This window comes from Pongo pygmaeus, chromosome 9, assembly GCF_028885625.2.
Source record: "Pongo pygmaeus isolate AG05252 chromosome 9, NHGRI_mPonPyg2-v2.0_pri, whole genome shotgun sequence".
Lineage (NCBI taxonomy): Eukaryota > Metazoa > Chordata > Mammalia > Primates > Hominidae > Pongo > Pongo pygmaeus.
The window spans coordinates 63,927,696-63,947,659 of NC_072382.2; the positions used below are offsets into that span (position 1 = coordinate 63,927,696).

The 19,964-nt window shown below is 48.0% G+C and overlaps 1 protein-coding gene across 24 annotated transcripts in view; it reads right to left on the reverse strand.

The window, feature by feature from the left end:
* Window positions 1-19,964, reverse strand: part of MICAL2 (microtubule associated monooxygenase, calponin and LIM domain containing 2) — a 244,390-nt gene that overhangs the window by 115,798 nt on the left and 108,628 nt on the right. For all 24 annotated transcript variants that reach the window (XR_008492247.2, XR_008492244.2, XR_008492246.2 and 21 more), the window contains 8 exons: window positions 18,436-18,693; window positions 17,135-17,250; window positions 16,148-16,274; window positions 15,387-15,477; window positions 14,074-14,221; window positions 12,519-12,718; window positions 11,760-11,866; window positions 2,620-2,688 (listed from right to left, as the gene is read on the reverse strand). Coding sequence is in view for 18 of the 24 variants with exons in the window: in XM_054437600.2 (XP_054293575.2) it covers window positions 2,620-2,688; window positions 11,760-11,866; window positions 12,519-12,718; window positions 14,074-14,221; window positions 15,387-15,477; window positions 16,148-16,274; window positions 17,135-17,250; window positions 18,436-18,693 (1,116 nt within the window). In the remaining 6 variants the exon portion in view is untranslated. The remainder of the gene's footprint in view (window positions 1-2,619; window positions 2,689-11,759; window positions 11,867-12,518; window positions 12,719-14,073; window positions 14,222-15,386; window positions 15,478-16,147; window positions 16,275-17,134; window positions 17,251-18,435; window positions 18,694-19,964) is intronic.

The following is a 19,964-nucleotide window of genomic DNA, read 5'->3' on the forward strand; positions in this document are numbered from 1 at the left end:
TCTTTTTAAAGAAAACTTTTAATTTAGAAACAATTTTAGATTTACACAAAAGTTGCAAAGATAGCACAGACTGTCCCTGCATACCCTTCACCCAGCTGCCCACAGTGTTAAATCTGGAATAATTGCTCCTGTCATCAAGATTGAGAAATTAACACTGGCACGATACTATTAACTAAATTATACACTTTATTCGGATTGCATCAGTTTTTCCACTAATATCTTTTTTCGGTCCCAGGATTCAATCCAGGATCCCACACTGCATTTCATCACCCTGTCTCCTTGGTTTCCTACAAACTGTAACAGTTTCTGTTACAGAATGACAGTTTTTGAAGGGTACTGAGCAGCTGTTTTATAGAAAGCCCCTCAATCTGGGTTGGTCTGATGTTCTCTCATGATTAGACTTTGGGGAAGGACACCACCGAGGTGAAATGCTCTTCTCATTCCAGTACAGCGGGCTGCATGATATCAACGTGACTTATAAGTGGTGATGTAAACCTTGATCATTCGGTTATGCTATTTTATAAAACGGAGTTCCATATAAGATTTCTCTAGCTTATCTGCCAACAGTAAAAAATTGAAAATGACCAGTGTTTACTAAGAACGTCTGTTCCCCCTTACTGCGAGATCTCCTCCCACAGCCCTCAGGAGTATAAATGGTGCTGCCACAGCAAGTGGGCAGTAAGTTTTCCCAAGGACACCAGGAATGTCCCTCACAGGAAGAGATATTCTCACGACAACAAAGATGTGTTCATTTAGAAGAAATTCACTGGAAAAGGCAAGCTATAGTTAATTTTTTTAAAAAAGATCCCTAGGTGTGGCAGCCCCATGGGGAACCTTATATAGAGAGCCACTCTGAGTGTTGGATGAACACAGACCGAAGAGGCATACCCTCCTTCAAAGTGAAATGTAACTGTGCACAACAGCACAGGCTTGAGTGAGAAGAGGCTGTGCTTACTTGGGTGATCACTATTTGTACAAGACCAAAGTTAGCCAGGACAGTGGGCCATACAGGCTAGCACTTTCAGACATTAACGGGCCCACGAATCACCAGGAAATCAATCCTCAAAAGCAGATTTGCTTTCCGTAGGTCTGGGGTAGGCCCTGAAAGCCTGTTCTTCTAACAAGCACCCAGCTGCTGCTGCTGCTCCTGGATCTTGGATTACATTTTGAGTAGCAAGAATTTAGAAAGAATATCGCTTTGTTAAAACTGACTTTAAGCAAAACTGTTGCCCCAGGAGACTGTCCAGGGCTATCTCAGAAAGGGTAGACACAAACCAGATTTCTTCCCACTCCAACTCCTAGGTTGCCAATAATAGAAACAACACTCACATACCCGTAAATAAGGCATGGGTGAAAGGTAGGAAAAGACTTCCACCTGAGACAAAGTGTACCCAAGGGAACCTTCTTGGGAATAGGCAGGAGCAAATCCCAGGCCCTGAAGCTAGAGAGCTAACACCCGTAATCTGGGAAATGGAATGTGTCTGTAGCCTTGTGCAGCCTCCGCTTCCTCTCTGTGTCTCTATTTGCTGGCTTCTTGCTTACACCACAGCCAAGAGGTGGAGAAGAAACACCTCTAGGAAAATGTTCAACCCAGAGTGTTTTGAACTCATTGGGTAGAATGGGTTTGTTCATATTTTAAGATGTGAACTGAACTCGTTTTTCTTTGTCAGTGCTTCCCTTTGACCATCACAGATAATGGGTTGAATGGCTGGCTGCTGCTTTCCCCAAGGTGAACCTCATGACTCCATTTATTATAAAGCTCACTGTTGTGAGGTGCAGCAAGTCAGACACGAACAAACATGCCATGCAACTATACAGCAATAAAAACTCTTTGACCATAAACAGCAGAAAAAGTCCCTTCTACCTCCTATCAATCAGATATCAATGTATTATACAGACCGTCCCTCATGCCTCTAAGTCATCATTTTGAGGTCAGCCAGTAGGCTGGTGAAAGCCGGCATCCCACACTTCACTGACAATATGCATGCTTGTGGAGTTGGAATGGCTTTTTTTGAATGACGTGTATATCTCAGGTCTCTTTTAAAAGCTGCCCAGGGAAGCAGGCACTGACACTCTTTCCCCTTGATCAATTTTTCAGAAGCAGGCGAGAGATTCAGGCTCTCCTTTGACAAAGTAACCTGTAATTTTCTTCTTTCACCAGAAGGTGGCACTTGTGGGCACCAGGACATATGCCTTAAAGGCTAAAAGCAAAGGAAACAAATGGATACAAACGATGATTGGGAGAAAAGTGGGAGTGCTGATGCCTCTTTACTATTTACTGTTAACAGTGGTTGTATATTGATTAACATGTGTCAGATACCATGTTCATCTTATTCATCTTTAAAAGTCCTGCGAAGTTTCATGTATTTCAAGTGTATCATTGCATGTTACAGACATGAACCACATCCTGGAAGGTTGTGTTTCTCAAGGTTACATAGCTAGTAAGTAGTGAAGCGAGATCCAAAACCCCAACTATTTTTCCATCACGCCAAGCTTGGAACCCAGTGGTTCATGAGAGAGGGAAGGAACAGGGCCAGGCTGCTATCACAGTGAGGCTGCCTGTGGCCACTGGTTGTCAGGAAACGAGCCTCTATTTAAACCCACACTGTGTACACAAACCTCGTCCAGGTTATTGAAGCCCTTCCGCCTCCGTTTGTTCATGTCATTCTCTCCGGTTTGACCATCCACCTGCAATGGCCAAGAAAGCAGGGTGAGCTCTGGGGGCCGCCAAGGGCTTCAGTCCCACTAAGATCCCTGAGGCCATAGGGCTGGCTTTGAGCTGGCGCTGAGGATGTGTCCCTGCCCACAAACAGCTGTCAGCCTACAGACAGGCGTGGTGGTAAATTACTCCGCACCGTGACAAATGCTGTCACAGAGTTTTGTTCAGGCACGGTGGAGAGAACCTCACTCCACCTAGGGAGCCAAGGCTTCGTCAGAAGGGGCTGGAATTACATCCCAAAAGATCTTCATGAAACATCAAAGCAAAAAGAATCCCGGTGACATAGGCAGGGCAGGGATGATCTCCATTGCAGTGTGGACTTGGGCTCAGAGCAGTTTAATGGTTTGCCCAAGGCCGCAGCCAGGTCTGCTGATGCTTTCAGTGTGCTGCCTTATGGAGACCACCTGGGGTCTCTCTGCACCCAGGGAGCCTCTCTCTTACAAGAAGGTGACCGGGTTCACATCATATGGACTCTCAGGGCTCAAATGAGCTGACTAGGGATTTGATGGCAAATCAAGTCTGCAATTCACTCACCATCACAGATCCTAGTAAACAATATTTTATTAACTTCAAATAAGCATTAACTATAGCCTGATGACTAGCGTGACCATACAGTCTAGTTTGTTGGAGGTGGGGGGTAGTTCTGATTTACTGCTTTTTACCCCCAGCCTGATTGTTAACAGTGCCCCCTTCACTCTCAGAAGTCTCCTGGTTTAGATGATACATGACATGGTTGCCCTACTGAGAACCCCTCACAGCCCACTCTCTGCTGCCTGAATCTGGACATTGAAATCCAGAAAGCCCTGCTCTACCCAAGCCCATTGCATCACGCTGCAAGGGCTCCCAAAGGGCACTCGGCTGTCAGGCTTGTCTCCTCAGGGAATGAGCAGAACTCTGGAGGCCGAGCTGATGCTATGGCTGGAGTGGGAAAGACTGAATTGAGTACCTCCTCCGTACCCCATGGGTAAGGCTACCCTTGTCGCTGGGCTAGGGTCCACCTAGGCTCCCTCATCCTTTTCTGGAGTAAGACTTCTCTGCTACCAGTCTTCAGCCACTGGAGCCTTCTCCAAATGGCTAGTTCTGTCAGAACCAGGGAGCCATGTCCCATTGACCATAGATCCCTTCTGCAGGGAGCCTCCTACTCTCTCAGAGGGGCCCTCCATCGCAGGCCCATATTAAATCCTAGCCTTTCTACCATTTTGGATTCAGGGGGAAGTGCTGCAGGCCCCCTGCTCACCTCAAACACAGGCATACAGCCCAATCAGCCCCGTAAATCCTAATCTACCCAATCACAGGAGGATTCTTTCACCTCCTGGTTGTTCTGAAACAACATCCCTAGCTATGGGTGCCCCAACACACAACCCAGTACACACCCCCTCCCTCCAACGGAAAGCACCTGCTTCCTCATCTCTTGTCCTCTTCATCATCCCCTGCCCTCTCCCCATATTTACCAGCACCAGATTTTTTTGTTTGTTTTTAAAGACAAGATCAACCACAGTTTAGTCCATTGATATTTGTTCAAAAATTTGCCCCAGGCAGCACAAAACAACACATCAAAAGGCCCTGCCTTCTCTTGAACATTTTCCTCAGCTTCTAATAAATCATTATTCTGTGAATGGAAAAGATTTTAAGCCAAAAGCTTGGGCAAACACCAAGAGAAACAGATGACCTTATTTGCAACAATGTTGGGTCTTAGAGGAACAGGCTGTCTGGACCCCCAGCTCCACAGCCTGGGAATGCTGCTCTTGCCAGCCCAAACCTGGGGCCTGTGAAAGTACAGAATGTCCTACCCAACAAGAATGCTTCATGCATAATCTTAGGGTTTTCTGTTTTTTTTTTTTTTTTTTGGTTTCTACCTTAAATGAGGATTTGGCTCTTCCTCCAAAGGGCAAAACATTTTACTCTCTTTTGTACTCAACAAGCCCAGGGTGGGACTGTTCCACGGGAGCCTATATAGATTGAAGACAGCCATATTAGCTATGGGCTTATGAAGGGCATTCCTGGGGAGGCCGTGCCCAGCCAGCAGCTCCTAAGAAGACTCCAAATCCTTCGGGGGGAATAAAGGACATGGATGGGGACAACCTCAGCCCATCTGACCCACCCTGACCCATGGGACAACCAAATGCAGTCTATGGAAAGGTTAGCAACACACATACCCAAATGGTTTCTACTCTTCCTTATGAATTTAACATTGAAGCACTGATTCTCAACTAAGAGCTAGGCTAAAATAAAAAGGTTAAGAACATTCAAACCTAGAGATTTATCTACTTTTTTCTTATCTGTATATCTATATTTGTGAACCAAAATTGCTTCAGTACTCCCTTTTCCTTGGACCCTGTTTCACTCTACAAAGAATTCAAAGTACAAGAAGAAAGAAAATACTTATTGTGCCCAAAGAGAACATGAGAATAAATAACTTATGTTCTTTTCCCATTAATGTTTCCAGCTCTTCCGCCCTAAGAATACTTTCTTATCATGATTTCCCAATGATTTGAAAGAGTCTGTATACCAAAAGGCATTTATTAAACTAATTGGTTTTCCTATTAAAAAAATCAAAGACGTAGATCTGCCAATCTGAACATTTATTTGATCAGCACAAGATAACCATGTTCCCATACTGCCCGAGTTAATGTGATTTTAGCTTAAAGCAAACAAACTTTATATTTAGTTAGCTGGTATAGCCTAGCCCAGGAATAATTTAGATATGGGTCATAGGAAGAGAGGTTGACCATTGCAGGCTATGGTTTTGTTGATTTGGGCAGCAGCTATGATAGTTAGGAAGATGGCCAGTGATAGCAAGAGAGCTCTTTCTTCAAGGAATCATGGATTTGAGCATTGGTACTAATTATTTCCCAGCTGTGTGATCTCAGGAAAACCATCAAACTACTTTGACTTCAGTTTCCATAACTATAAGAAGGGATCTTATATTGTTTAGTTCATAAGCTGTTATGAGAGTAATGAAATCACAGATGTAAAACACTTCTTAAACTACAACGTGTTAGACAGTAGTCTCCCCTCATCCATGGCAGATACATTCCAAGGTCCCCAGTGGAATCCAGAAACCATGGATACTGCCAAACCCTAGATAAGCTGTTTTTTTGATCTGGTAACTGAGACAGCTAAGGTGACTAATGGGTGGGTAGCAAATACACCATGGATATGCTGGACAAAGGGATGATTCACATTCCAGGCAGGATGGAGTGGGATGCTGTGAGATTTCATCATGCTACTCAGAATGGTGTGCAATCTAAAACTGAATTGTTTCTGGAATTTTCCTTTTAATATTTTTGGACCATGGGTGAACACAGGTCACTGAAACCTTAGAAAGCAAAACTGCAGATAAGGAGGGCACTACTGTACAAGTATTAGACACTATTAGTGAGGCTAGTGTTAGTAACAGAATTTTATTTTATTTATTCTCTTTTTGGGGACAGGGTCTTGCTGTGTTGCCCAGGCTGGAGTGCAGTGGTGTGATCTTGGCTCACTGCAACCTCTGCCTCCCGGGTTAAAGTGATTCTCGTGCCTCAGCCTCCCAAGAAGCTGGGACTACTGGTGTGCACCACCACGCAGGCTAATTTTTGTATTTTTAGTAGAGACAGGGTTTTACTTTGTTGGCCAGGCTGGTCTTGAACTCCTGGCCTCAAGCAATCTGCCCACCTCAGCCTCCCAAAGTGCTGGGATTACAGGCATGAGACACCATGCTTGGCAGAGTAACAGAATTTTAAACATCTGAATTCTACTTCTGGCTTTGACATTTACCACCTACATGACTTATCAAAATGTAATCTCCCGAAGTCCAAGTTTCCCCACCTAAAAATTGGCATGAAAATATGTTCTCAGCCTTCCTCCAAAGGTGACATGAGGAGCAAATGAGATGTATATGAAAGTGTTTTGTATGCTGCAAAGGGCTGTATTGATTGTGGTTGCAGTACAGAACCAAGTGTTCAAGCCAGATCGTTTTACTCATCTTTTGAGAAAACAAGCATCTTCATTTAATCATCATTTCTAAAGGAAAAGAACTATCATTTACTAAGCACCTTCCACCTGCCAGACATGGTGCTCAGACCTGCCGCACGCATTTGCTCACCTCATCTTTGCAGCAATACAATGATGTACATGTTGTTACCCTCATTTTTCAGACAAGCAAAGGAGCTTTCTGAGAGGCTAGAACATTTGCCAGACCCCCAGCAGACGTAAATCTGTGTTTGTCTGCTTGACTTCTAACTGCATTCCCAATCTGTAAATCAGCTCTGAATCCTGGACTGAGATTGCACTGAGGAAAGGAGAGAGAGTAGCTTCAGCCATGACCTGCGCGCACCTGGAGGGGATACTCCAGGGCCCTGTGCTTGCCCAGCCTTGGAAAGCAGCACTCTTGACTCCCCTAAGCCTCCTTCAAACCTCTGCCATGAGAAGTACTGGAAACCTAGTGGGGAGCTTTGGCTGCTGGGTGTGTGGTTCTGTGAGAGAAGTTGGGGAAGTGAGGTGAGAGGAAGTTCGTAAGTCCCACTAGAAGGTAAGCTGCCTAGGCAGGGTCCTTGCTTGTTTCGTTCACTGCTCCATCCCCGGTACTGAGGAGAACTCCACATAAAATAGGCACTCAAGAAACAGTTGTTGAATGAATAGATGGAAGGAAGAGGCGCCTTTGCACGTAATGCCACCCGGCTCTTCAGAAAGTGTGCAGGTGGCTCAGGAAGGGGAGGGTTGGGGAGGGGGACCTGGACCACTCAGACCAGATATTGACAAAAATGTCAGTCACATTTTGTGAATGCCACTCTGTCAGGGACCAGTGCTGGAGGAGGAGGAGGACCTGGTTAAGCAGGATCAAACCTGGGGCCACCCATCTGGCTTCTGGGATGAGCTCTCCAGGGACAAGTGACAAGTTCTGTTTTATCCCCTAAGGAGTGGGCTCAGAATGGGACAAAAATTAGTGTTCTGCACATGTGTACAGTAATGACCGTAGTGGCCATGAGTACAGGTGTCATCATGTGTGGTAGGTCTAAGAGACTACTGGTAGGTATTGTGAGTCTGAGGGTGTATGTCTGTGTGTGTGCCCATGCACACAGGCATGATAGATGCCCTGGTTATATGTTCAAGTGTCACCTACATGCATGATGACTAGAGCCCTGGAGCCCCCAGGAACTGTCCCATGCCATGAGGCTTTTAGATGCTCACCAGGACGACAGACAGATCTGCAGAAGCAGACCAAGGGCCTTTTAAGAGGAAAATACAGTCCCCAAGCTCTCCTTTTTCCAGGCGTGGGCTGCCCAGTTTTCAGAACTAATCAACCCAATGGGTTACCACTCACGGTGGGAATGGAAAAGTTACTCTCTCTAAAAGTAAATGAGATCCTTGATGGAGAAAAAGCCTTTCATTTTGCTTGAAGTTGATACATCTTGCTTGGATTGCATGTTATCAGGAAGATAAGATTGGGGGGGAAAGAAGAATTTAACATCGTCAGTGAAAATCAGGAGGGAGGTTCTTAAGCCTGACTCAGCAGAGAACCAGTGGATCCTCTTCAGATGAAGATGCCACATTGTAAATAAATGTGCACTCACAGCTCAATTCCCATATCAATATATTCCTCTGGAAGACGGAGAGGAAGTTAGGGAGGGGCAGGGAGGAAGGTCAAATACAAATGCACCTATATGTACAGATATTGTCTGTGTTTGTGGGGAGGGCTATTGTATAGACTCGTGCAAGCATGCCTGTCCTGTATCTCCACTCCAGAAGGGCTGATGAGCAAGGTCATTGAGGGTTGCCTGTTTTGTTGTACTGATATCTTGGTGTAAATGTGAGGGAGCCTCTATGTACAGACGTGTAATTGCGTATGGATTTCAGAGTCTTATGTGCAGACATCCCCTGTGGCTGTGCAGGACCAGACTGGGGTGGACTCAGTGTTCTTTGCTAGTGGGAAATGTTGAGGCCAAAGAGCATTGCCATTAGGTTCCCCAAATCAAAAAAGCGTTCAGATACAACAAGGTAACTGGTAGGATGGTAAGAAGGTACTTTCTATGTGGCCCTGATCACTGTGCTGGCATTGAGTGGTAGACAGAATGCAGAGGTATCTCAGTGATGGCCAAGGCACAGTGTGGTGACCCAGTAGCTTTACGAAACCACCTAACTCACCCAGACGAAGTGCTCCATCACTCTGAGAGAACAAATAATGCCCATGCCAGGCACTTAACTCAATGGCCGAATATCTCTACCTATCCAAAGATGGGGTAGAGTGCAAAGATTAAATGAGGCTGTGGGAGAGAACAGATCTGTGGGCCTTGACTCTTCTCAGAATGGGCAGCCTAGGGACACACCCTGAAGAAGACTGAACAGGATTCAAAAGGGGCCAGAATTGGGCTGGGCAGAGCCCTCCACCGCAAGCATTTTCTAGCAGAGCCAGAGGGAAGTGGAGTGAGGCCCTCAGCCCTTGGGAGGCCTGGCTAGCCTTGCTGATTCCTAACTTTTAACCATCCCCAGCTCCCAAGCCAGTGCTGGCCGGGCTGTTTCAATTCTGTCACTCTGTAAATAGAGGTGTGGTGAGTGAAAGGTTGAAACATCCCTCTCCAGTTCCCTCTGTGGGCCAAGTGGGAGAAACACGGTGAATGGAGAAAGGCAGTAAATGTCTGTCTCAGAGAGCTTCCAGAAACACTGACTGGCTTGCTTGGGGCCAAACAGCCCAAGACAGGGGTCCTTGGGCTGGAGGTAGAACAAGCTGACCACTGGTATCCAGAAGACAGCCTCATTTACTCAGTGGGAACATGGTGGACAATGCAGCCCTCACACAGAGCCTCTAGGTTGGGCCAGCTCAGAGTGGGAGAGAGGCTGGGTGCAGCTCATCATTTTAACTGCTCTGTTGCCATCTTCCTTGCCCAGCTAAGGCCTTGCTAGCCCATTCCTTCCTAGAGCTAGGGAGCCACAGAAGCATGCAGCATCCTGCTCCTGGAGTTGGCAAAACAGCTGCTGCAGCGTCCCAGGGAGCAGGGAGTTCAGGCCTCAGTGGAAAAAGTGACCACTGCTCACACAGCCCAGCGAAAGGAGGCTGGGTGGCCCCATCCCACCCTGGGTGGAGGGGCTGGCTAGATATGGCTGCCTTGGCCAAGCTTAAAGAGACTCTTGGTCACCTAGAGAGACTCAGAATCTTGCAGAGGCCTCCAGCCCACTGTCCTGTTGGTGGAGGGCACCCTGCCATCCTGGGGAGGGCAGGCAAACTCTGGGCAGGTACTTACAACTGCCCCTACCCCAAGCCACCCCTGCTCCCACCAGTGGCTTCACTCTGGTCCTATTCTCCTCCACCCATCTTCTCTCCTCTGCTCCCACTGACCACCCCAGGAACTCCCCAGTCCAGTCCTAGAACTCTGACATTTGCCATCTGCCCCACCGCATCCACATCCCATAGCCTGTCCTCAGCCCCGACCCTGGCTGGCTTCCCTGTTGCCTGGCATGGTCTCCAGGGCCCATCCCGTAGAAGCACTCTCCTCCCTGGGCTTCCCGACTCCCTCTCTGACTTTCCAACTCTCCGTTCCCCTTCCCATCTTCTTTCCTGGCTGCTCTGCCTCTGCCAGCGCCTCAAACTCCCTTGTTCCCCAAGGTTCGGACTCTTGGTTCTCAGTTTTCTCCCTATCTTCCCAGCATCTATCTTCCTAACTGGACTCCGAGGTCAAGCCTCACATTACTTCTGTATGTCCTATAACTGGATACACAACAAATGCCTTTCAATGAGTGGATTAATTAGTGTGACGGAAGCATGGGGTAGGGGCAAAGTAATGAAGTACAACAGAGTAGCAGGTGACCTGGCCAAGGCACCTAGCCTCTCTAGGCCTCCAATTTTTTTTTTTTTTTTTTTTTTTTTGGTGGAATTTCATTCTTCTTATCCAGGCTGGAGTGCAATGGTGCAATCTCAGCTCACTGCAACCTCTGCCTCCTGGGTTCAAGCGATTCTCCTGCCTCAGCCTCCCAAGTAGCTGGGATTACAGGCACCTGTCACCACACCTGGCTAATTTTTTGTATGTTTAGTAGATACAGGGTTTCCTCATATTGGCCAGGCTGGTCTCAAACTCCTGACCTCAGGTGATCTGCCTGCCTTGGCCTCCCAAAGTGCTGGGATTACAGGCGTGAGCCACCACAACCATAGGCCTCCATTTTTATCTGTAAAATGTGCACATCAAGCAAGAGAACTTGCATTATGCATCCCACAGAGATGTTAGCATTCACACGAAACTGTCACTGCTCCTTAGGCATGTGATGCCCAAACTGTGTCCCACGGCACCATGTGAACTCACAGAGGTGCCACAGAATATTTTTAATTTTCTAGGAAAACACTATCATGTCTGTCAGACACCTTGAAAAATGCTCCTATTAAGTTATTTGGTCTTAACTACTTAATAAATGAAACTGTTAGGTATTTATTTTGGTATAGGCACACTATGAAAAAAATTACAGAGACACTAAGGGTGCTATAAGTTGAGAAAGTTTGGGAACCTCTTTATTAGGCTCCGAGCTCCTCAAAGTCAAGGTCCATATATTATTCACTTCTGTATATTTGCTCCCCTCATCAGAAACAAAAAATATAGCCCTAAAGTTGACCTATAGGAGAGCCCAATATATATTTGTTGAATGAGTGAATAAATACAAATTAATGGAACAGATGTGTAAACGGAGCATCATCACCATGCACTTCTGCCACTAAACTGATGGCCATCATGTTCCAGATCTAAACTGCTCAGCACAGTGAGAAATCATTTCATCCCCATCCCTCAGGAAGCAGAGCTGATCTAATTTACTTCTAAAAGCATTCACCAATATGTTCTATCAGCTTGCTACCGTGTCCTTCCTACAACCACTTTGAAGTCATTGAAACTAGCTACACAGTGCCAGGAAGAACTTCCAAAAACACTCAGTCACTAATCCGAGTTTTACTAGCATCTTCCGGGAGCGCCTGATCCATGTAACTTACTAGCCTCAACAGGCTGAGAATGTGACAATCTCTGTTCCTCATACCCCGTCCACGTGCAATGGGAAATAAAACCAAAACCAGGCCAAAACTTACTCGTGGAGTCCTCTTCCTTGGAAATGTAAGGTTGAGATAGTTATTAGAAATGGATGATTTGGCCAAGCTGAGGTCAGCATTTTCTCCATAGTTTTTGCGCCAAGAATCTGTTGGGAAATAAAAGCGCAACTGTGATTTGGAACCTGGCTCCAGGAAGTATGGCTATAACAAGGAGGTGTTGGCTGGATGTGGTGGCTCACGCCTGTAATCCCAGCAGTTGGGAGGCCAAGACAGGTGGATCACGAGGTCAGGAGATCGAGACCATCCTGGCTAACACGGTGAAACCGCGTCTCTACTAAAAATACAAAAAAAATTAGCCAGGCGTGGTGGTAGGCACCTGTAGTCCCAGCTACTTGGGAGGCTGAGGCAGGAGAATGGCGTGAACCCGGGAGGCAGAGCTTGCAGTGAGCCGAGATCGCACCACTGCACTCCAGCCTGGGCGACAAAGCGAGACTCCATCTCAAAAAATAAAAAAACAAACAACAACAAAAAAACAAAAACAAGGAGGTGTCATTGTAACCAAACCAGGTCCCTCTAAAATAATTCTCTCACCCCAAACTCAAGATGTAAATGGCATACAGATCCACTTACATGCACAGGGGCTGGGTGAGTGGAGTCACCCCTGTTTGGCCTCAAAGTCAAGGGGAACACACTGGGCAGCCCCAGAACAGACCATACCAGTGTTAGGAGCAGCCAGACTCAGAGACAAGGACAGAGTTGGCTCAAGGGGCTAAGCAAAACCTCTGTGCAGGTGCTTACCTACGGGCCTCAGTGGGGTGCCCCGGAAGAGCTCGTAGAACTTGGAGAGGTACATGACCATGCTGAGCTTGTCAGGCTCCTGGGCAGACGCCATCTCTTTGCCCGTGGTCACTGGAGGGATCCCAAACTCTCGCTCAGCCACATCAAATGCGAGCTGGTTGTTCTCCACAGCATCATCTTCATTCAAAGAGTCAAAGTTGCTAGAGAATCAAAACAAAGTAGAGAAATTCAGGGAGAGGAGGCAGAGGTGTGGCGAGCTGAGCACCTTCAGGTGGTAAGGAGCGCTGAGGGTGACACTCTGCCAGGTGTCGGCAGGGTATGGGGGAGGAATAGTGACCCCAGCCCCTACTCCCAGTTCTCACCCACCACTCCACTGGTCAGGAAGGGACAAAATCAGACTCGGGCCATGATGACATTATTGCTGCCTGGGCTAAAGCCATCAGAAAATGATTTAAACCTCTTGGGAACATTTATGAGCTGTTTTACTTTTAAATATATCCCTTACTTTTTTTCTTTTTAATTACAAAAGTAAAATGGGCATCTTGTAAAAAAACATCAAGTTATATAGCACATAAAGTAAAAAGGGAGACCAGGCGCAGTGGCTCATGCCTATAATCCCAGCAGTTTGGGAGGCAGAGGCAGGCAGATCACTTGAGCTTAGTTTGAGACCAGGCTGGCCAACATGGCAAAACTCTAACTCTACTAAAAATACAAAAATTAGCCGGGTGTGGTGGTGGGCACCTGTAATCCCAGCTACTCAGGGGACTGAGGCAGGAGAATTGCTTGAACCTGGGAGGGGGAGGTTACCGTGAGCTGAGATTGTGTCACTGCACTCCAGCCCAGGCAACAGAGCAAGAGACTCCAGCTTAAAAAAAAAAAAAAAAAAGGACAGTCCATCCTCCTAAGGCCACCTCGTTTCCTAAAGTACCAATTGCTAGCCCTTGGGTAGGTTTGCTGTCAGCCTTTTTTGTGACTTGCACCTGGCTGTGAAATTCTGCTGCTGCTGATTTAAATACAGATGCATCATGCTTTAGCACCACAGTGTTTCCGCAAACATCACCTGATCTCCCCAATGACCCTGCTGCTATTTCTAATTTGTAGATGAAGAATCTAAAGCTCAGAGAAGGTAAGTGGCTTGCCCAAGGACACACAGCTTATGGATCTGGGTCTCAAATCTAATTCTATAAAACCCTCAAACTAGTCCCTGGAATTAGGTCCGGCCCATACTCCTCTCTTGAGGGTGGAGCTCCAAGGTGTGAATGCTCAAATTTCCAAAGAGTGTGGTGATGGGGGTCGGGGGGGAAGGGTAGTGGGGGGTGAGGTGTCAAGAGTGCCATCACTAAGCCTGAGCCAATTTTTATCCTCACATATTAGGAGGAACACAGATCAAACACACTGCTGACAGAGTAATCAGTGCAAAGGGAAAAGAACAAATGTTAAGAAAAATCTCAAATCGAAACACAGAAATATTGAACCAAGTAATGAAGATTCTGCATGCAGCAGAATGGCCTTGGCATCCCTCGTCTCCAGGGGCCAGCCTGGGCCCCAGACTCACATGAGCTCAGGCCGGAAGCTGTGGATGATGGCACACAGGGCCAACCCACTGCGCCAGGATGTGGTCAGGTCGGTGACGTTGACATGCTGGTAGCCCTCTGTCTGCTGCTGGCACCAGGTTAGGAGCTTGCTGGGCCGGATATCTGACTCTGCAAGGAGAGCGCAGGCAGTGAGGCTCTGCAGGAATCTCACACAGTCTGCCCTGGCGATCCCTTCTCATTGCCACCACGGCTGGGGACCAGGAGAAGCGGCCCCAAGGCAAGTGGCCAGGGCAGGGGGCCACTGGCATGGGTGCAGCTCCCTGAGGACTGCTGTTTGGGAGCCTGGTCAGGAGTGTGGCAGGAGGGGAGAGGAAGCATGTTCTCTTCCAGTAGAGTTCCTAAGACCTACTGTGTTTAGGCCCTGCCAACAACACGCTCATCTAGTGGGGAAGATAGTCACAGAGGGGGTGACAATGACACAGTGCTGCAATGGAGGGAGAAACAGGGGGCTGTGGGAGCACATTAGCAGGTTTGCCTGAGTCTGCACTGGGAGGGGAATTCTCCAAAGAAAAGTATAATGGGGAGGTACGTTTGAGCTTGTTCTTTGAGAGCATCTAGGAACTTATCAGACGGAAGAAGTCATTCCAGGAAGACAGAAAGGACTGTGCGGTGGCAAAGAATCTAGAAAAACCTGCTATGTTTGTGTAACAGTAAAATGGTTGATTATAGTAAGTGGTTTATTATAGCAGTGGGGCATGTCGTGGTGTGTGGAGGGGAGGGAGTACAGCTGAGTTTGCCTAAGGAAGGAGAGGAGGCAAAGCCTGGGCAGGCACAGGTAGCCAAAGAGGTCTCTAAGCAGGAGAGCATCCTGAGCTGAGCTGGGTGCTGGGAGTTCCTCATTTAACCATCCCATCTCCCTGTGTTGAGCACTGGTCCTGTGTCCAGCGCACTGCTAGGCCCAGGATGATCAGGAAAAGGGTGAAGTGCATTAAGCTCATTATCTACTTAAGGGGACAAGGCCCCCATGCAGGAAACAACAGGAAAATAAGAACAAGTCCCAGTGAAATAATCCCCTGGTTCACGTTTACTGTGTGAAGCTCTCGACACACACTAGCTCCTTTCATCCTCATAATGATTCTCTGGGCAGGGGTTCTCTTGGTCTCACAGAGGAGGAACTGGAGTACAAAGAGGAGAGGTGCCTGCCCATGGCCACACAGGTAAAGGGGCAGAGCCAGGCTGGTTGCACAGCCTGTGTCACCACGGTCACTGAGCAGTCCTCCTCCCCTCAAAGCTCTTCCCAGCCACCCAACAGGGTCCCAGGAGGGCCGCTTACCCTTCCTGGAGAGGTTGACAGATCTCCTCACTGAGCCCAGTCTCTCGAGAGGGTAGTGCTCCAGCTCCTTAGTGATATACAAATGCTTCACCTATGAGCGAGAGAGACAACATGCTTGCCCACCAGTTTTCCCCCAAATCCTAGTCTCAGGGCCCCTAAACTCGACCCACCCCCAATTCAGTGCCTGCCACCATTTTCCTCTATTGCTGGGAGGCATGACCTTCAGCAAGGGAACGCAGGCAACTTCAGTCATAGAGCAATGGGCCTCAATCCTCCAACCAGATGCAGGCAAACTAAGTGGGAATGTCTGTAGCTAATTTGTGTGTATGTAATTAGCTAATTTTAAAAATTCACACAATTTTCTGTTCTATTGACCAAAGAGGTTGAGAGTTTGGTGGCTTTAAATCAGTGGAAGAAGAAATGGACCCCAGGACCAAGGGTGGTATGCAGAGAGCATATTTGGCCAAGTAGATTATTTGAGACAGGTAAGATCAGCAATGCATATGCATAGTGACAATATATGTAAATATATGCACATATACATATATCTCTCTCCCCCTATATGTGTTCTAGTTCTGTCCTGTGGGCTAGAAAGAATGCTGACTTGAGTGGGGAGAAGAACTGGTCCCACCATTAGGCCAGCAGGCCTTGGTGGCCTCCGTCCCAGGAATGGACCAAAACTTAATGTGACCTCCTCCCCACCGCCTCTTCCCACTGTTCAGTGCAGAGTGATTCAGACAGGGCCCCAGCAATGGACTTGCCTGATGGGGCCTGACACAGTGTGAGTTGAGGTTTGGGTACCGTGTCCCTGGGTCCAACGTGTACTGCTCAAAGTTCTTGTTGATGTTCTCCGGGGTTGTCTGAGGTAACAGCCGGTAGAGACTTTCCCTGGAGGGAGGCAGAGCCTGGAGGTCAGGGATCACTTTTGCCACCTCAGGCCTTGTCCCCACCCTTCCCTACTTCCCCTTTCCTCTGGCTCAAGGGCTTCCTGGACATGTTTGTCTAACCCTTCCCTGAAATACCTGACACTCCTGGTTCTTGAGATCTGCAAAGTGGGGAGAAGGTCAAAGGGTCCGAGAGGAAAGGGGCGCCTGGGTGACGGGGATGCTGGGCTCCTCCACCCAGGCAGGGGGAGGGATGAAGGGCTGGCAGCACGGTGGCCTGTGGTTTTGCCATAACCATGCTCAGCCACGCTGCCTCCTGCGGCCTGCTCCCCACGACCACAGGCTTCCACACCCAAGATTGTCAGAGGCCTGCCTCCGCCCGCCAGCCCTGACCTCCCCCAGTCCACCAGCTGTCATAGCCACGTGGCCAGCAGCAGGGGTCTGGGAAGAAGCCCAGGATCTCAGTGGTGGGAAAGGCCTGGAAAGCCAGAGAATCCAACCCCCATCCAGGACAGGAGACTCAGCACTGCCCTGGAAGTTTCCCTTAAATAAACCTCTCTGGCTCTTGGGTGAATGAGCAATGCTGGGGAGCCCCAGCTGCAGGGCCAACCTAGATGAAGATTTCTCTTTGTCATCCAGGGCCCAATGTCCTGGCCCCCAGAGAAAGTCACTGTAAGAGTCAGATAATGATGGAGAAAGCATCCTTGGGGATGCTGATGATCAAATCAGGCCACACATGGGAAGGTAGAATAGAGGAGGCAGAGGCTCCAGGTATATCCAGCAGTCACCTGCGGGGTGATCTTGCCCCCTTTCCTGCCTGAGTGGCCCTGCCCCCCAGTTAGGAGCCCTGCTGTCAAAGCTCACCTTTCAGCCAGCAGCTCCAGGGGAGGGGTGCCCTGGTTCCAGCTCTTCACCATCCATGCCGTGTCAAAGGCTGCCAGGAAGCCACGGGCACAGCCTGTACCCATGGGCCAAAATGGCTGCAAAAGAAAACGTGCAAAATTCCAGTTGATTCTGATGACTCCCAATCTATGATCTCATTGTACCCAGCACACACTGATTGCCAGGACTGTGCAGGACACTGGAGGGACAGAGAGGTGACAGGGCAGGGACCCTGCTACCTATGAGGATTCACTACAAGGTCAAATAACTATAGCAGAAAGTTAAATGTAAAGGGTGCTATGACGCAGGCATAGCAAAACTGCTTTAGGGCTCAGAAAAGGCGAGATGAATTCCCATCCTGGGAGAGGGAGATGGAAATCAGAATAAGCTTCTTAAGAGTTGCATTAAGCTGATTTTAACGAATGGATGGGATTCTGATGCTGAGCTACTTGGGAATGGTGTGGGCAAAGGCATGGTGGTTGGAAAATGCTGGCGCCTGATGGAAGAACAGCCGTCTGTTCTGGGTGTAACATGGAGCATGGGAGGAGGGTAGGGAGAAACCAAGCTGGGAAAGGAGTCTGGGCCAGAAGCAGGATGGGTACTGAGGGCTCAACCAAGGGTCTTAGGTTCAAGTCCACGCACAATAGTGCCCAAGGACCAAGTCAACCAAGCTAAGTGCTGACTAATCTGCTCCATGAGCACTCAAAGCATGGTTTGGAATTTGACTCTTAACTTGGAATAAACACATAATCAGTGCTTACACTAAAGAGAAAACTTTCTCCTTTCTGAAAACATTCATTTAATCTAAGGATCCTTGCACCCTTGCAGATTTTTTGGGAAGAATTTTCAGCAGGGAAGCTATGAATGGAAAGGAGACTTTGGGGCCCATAGGCCTCTCCTGCACCCTGTGTGATCTCAAAGGCCACAAAGGGCCACCCACATGAGGAAGAAGTCTTGGCCCAGCTGAGGGTCCACACACTCTGAGAAGGATGGCTCATGTGGCCCAGACCAGGGCTGCCTGATTTTGTACTTTGTCAAAGAAGTCAGTGCAAAAGAGCCAGGGGATAGAAGAGAAGGCTCTCCTAACTACACAGAGGCAGAATAGGCTCCTCTGAATGCAGCAACAGGACAGGCTCTGAGGCCGGGACAGGCTTGGCAGAGTCCTGCCAACTGACTGAGAGCCTGTCCTCTCCCCACTGCACAACAGCAGATACTGCCTGCCAGAATACAAATGTGGGATCTGTCTCGTAGAGAAACATGGGGGCTCCGAGAGCAGGCGGTACCTCAAGCAAGCTGTCACCCACGAGGGCCACGAGCAGCTGGTGCGCCTGCCGCTCCCGCACCAGGGCCGCATTCTCTGAGGCATACATGCAGGTAAAGTCAAACATGGCCACATCAGGCTGCCCATAGTGGTTCATGGCAAAGTCTAAGGATGGCAGCTGGTAGTTGGTGGCAAAGTCTGCAGCTTCCCGGGCATAGGATAGCAGGTTGTCTTGGTTCACGTTCTCCGCACACAGCAGCATCTCTGTGTCGATGTAGTCCTGGGGAAGATGAAAACACAGTGCAGCAACCTCCCCCTCTAAAGGGCTAGCCTTCATACCCACCTCTTGGCAAAAGGACTTGGAATGGGTCTATACAGTGAGGCTAGTCAGAAAAGACACACAAAAACCAGGACCAAGGGAATAAAGAGGAAATAAATCAGCCAGATGTGAGGGTTAACACGGTTGTGATTAAGCATCAAATTTGGCTTTGAGCTTCCTGGCATCCAAGGCAAAAGGGAAATGTGATATGCCCCAGAGCTCTCCTTATCAGAAAGAAGGAAGCATAGAAATTCCTCAGGGGAGGCCATTTTTCCCTGGCATTAAATTCTAAAAGATCTGTCTCACGTAGGAATTTCAACAGGGCGCGTTGAGAGTTGCAATGAACAGTGCACTTGATAATGGTCTTGGAGCAAACAACAAGCACATTTCATAGGTCTGGTTCTCATGAGAACTTTCAGTACAATAAAGAGACAAAGGAATCAAAAAAGAAAGTGTGATTTTATAATAAATTCAGCTAAGCGAGTATGATCCAAATATGCCATGTTTAGTGGTCAAACAAGACCAGAAAAAGAAAATGGGTAACCTCTCACACTTTCCAAAATCAGTGACCCCTTTACTTGATGGGCCGAGGGCTCTCAGAGCTTAGCTTTTTTTTTTTTTTTTTTTGAGATGGAGTTTCGCTCTTGTCTCCCAGGCTAGAGAGCAATGGTGTGATTTTGGCTCACTGCAACCTCTGCCTCCCAGGTTCAAGCAATTCTCCTGCCTCAGCCTCCCCAGTAGCTTGCTTTTGGTGCTAATTGTTATGCTTTTCTCATGGGGAGTGTAGAGCCCTGAGCTGCGAGGACTGGAATATCCATCCTGGAGAGACACTAGCAATGAAACACAGGATGTCAGGATTGAAGAGAGCTGGCAAGTTTAGTGTATCCCCAGAGTCCAAGCTGCTGACCGTGTGGCTAAAGAAACGAAAAGACCACCTTTCTCAAAGGTGACACAAAAAGTACAGACACCTGGAGTGGGAGGGGACCAGTGTGTAACATGAACACAGGCTTTGGGGCCAGTGAGAGCAACGGGTCAAAGTCCACCTCTGCTGTTTACTAACTAAATCTGGGCCAGTTATTTAACTTTTCAGAGTCTCCACTCTCTCATCTGTTAAAAGGGAATATCAAAACCTACTTCACAGAGCCACTTGAGAAGACGGAATGAGTGTACACACGAAATCCCTAGCCCCATCTGGGAAGTGACTGATGAATGGGAATTCCTGTCCCCTGTAA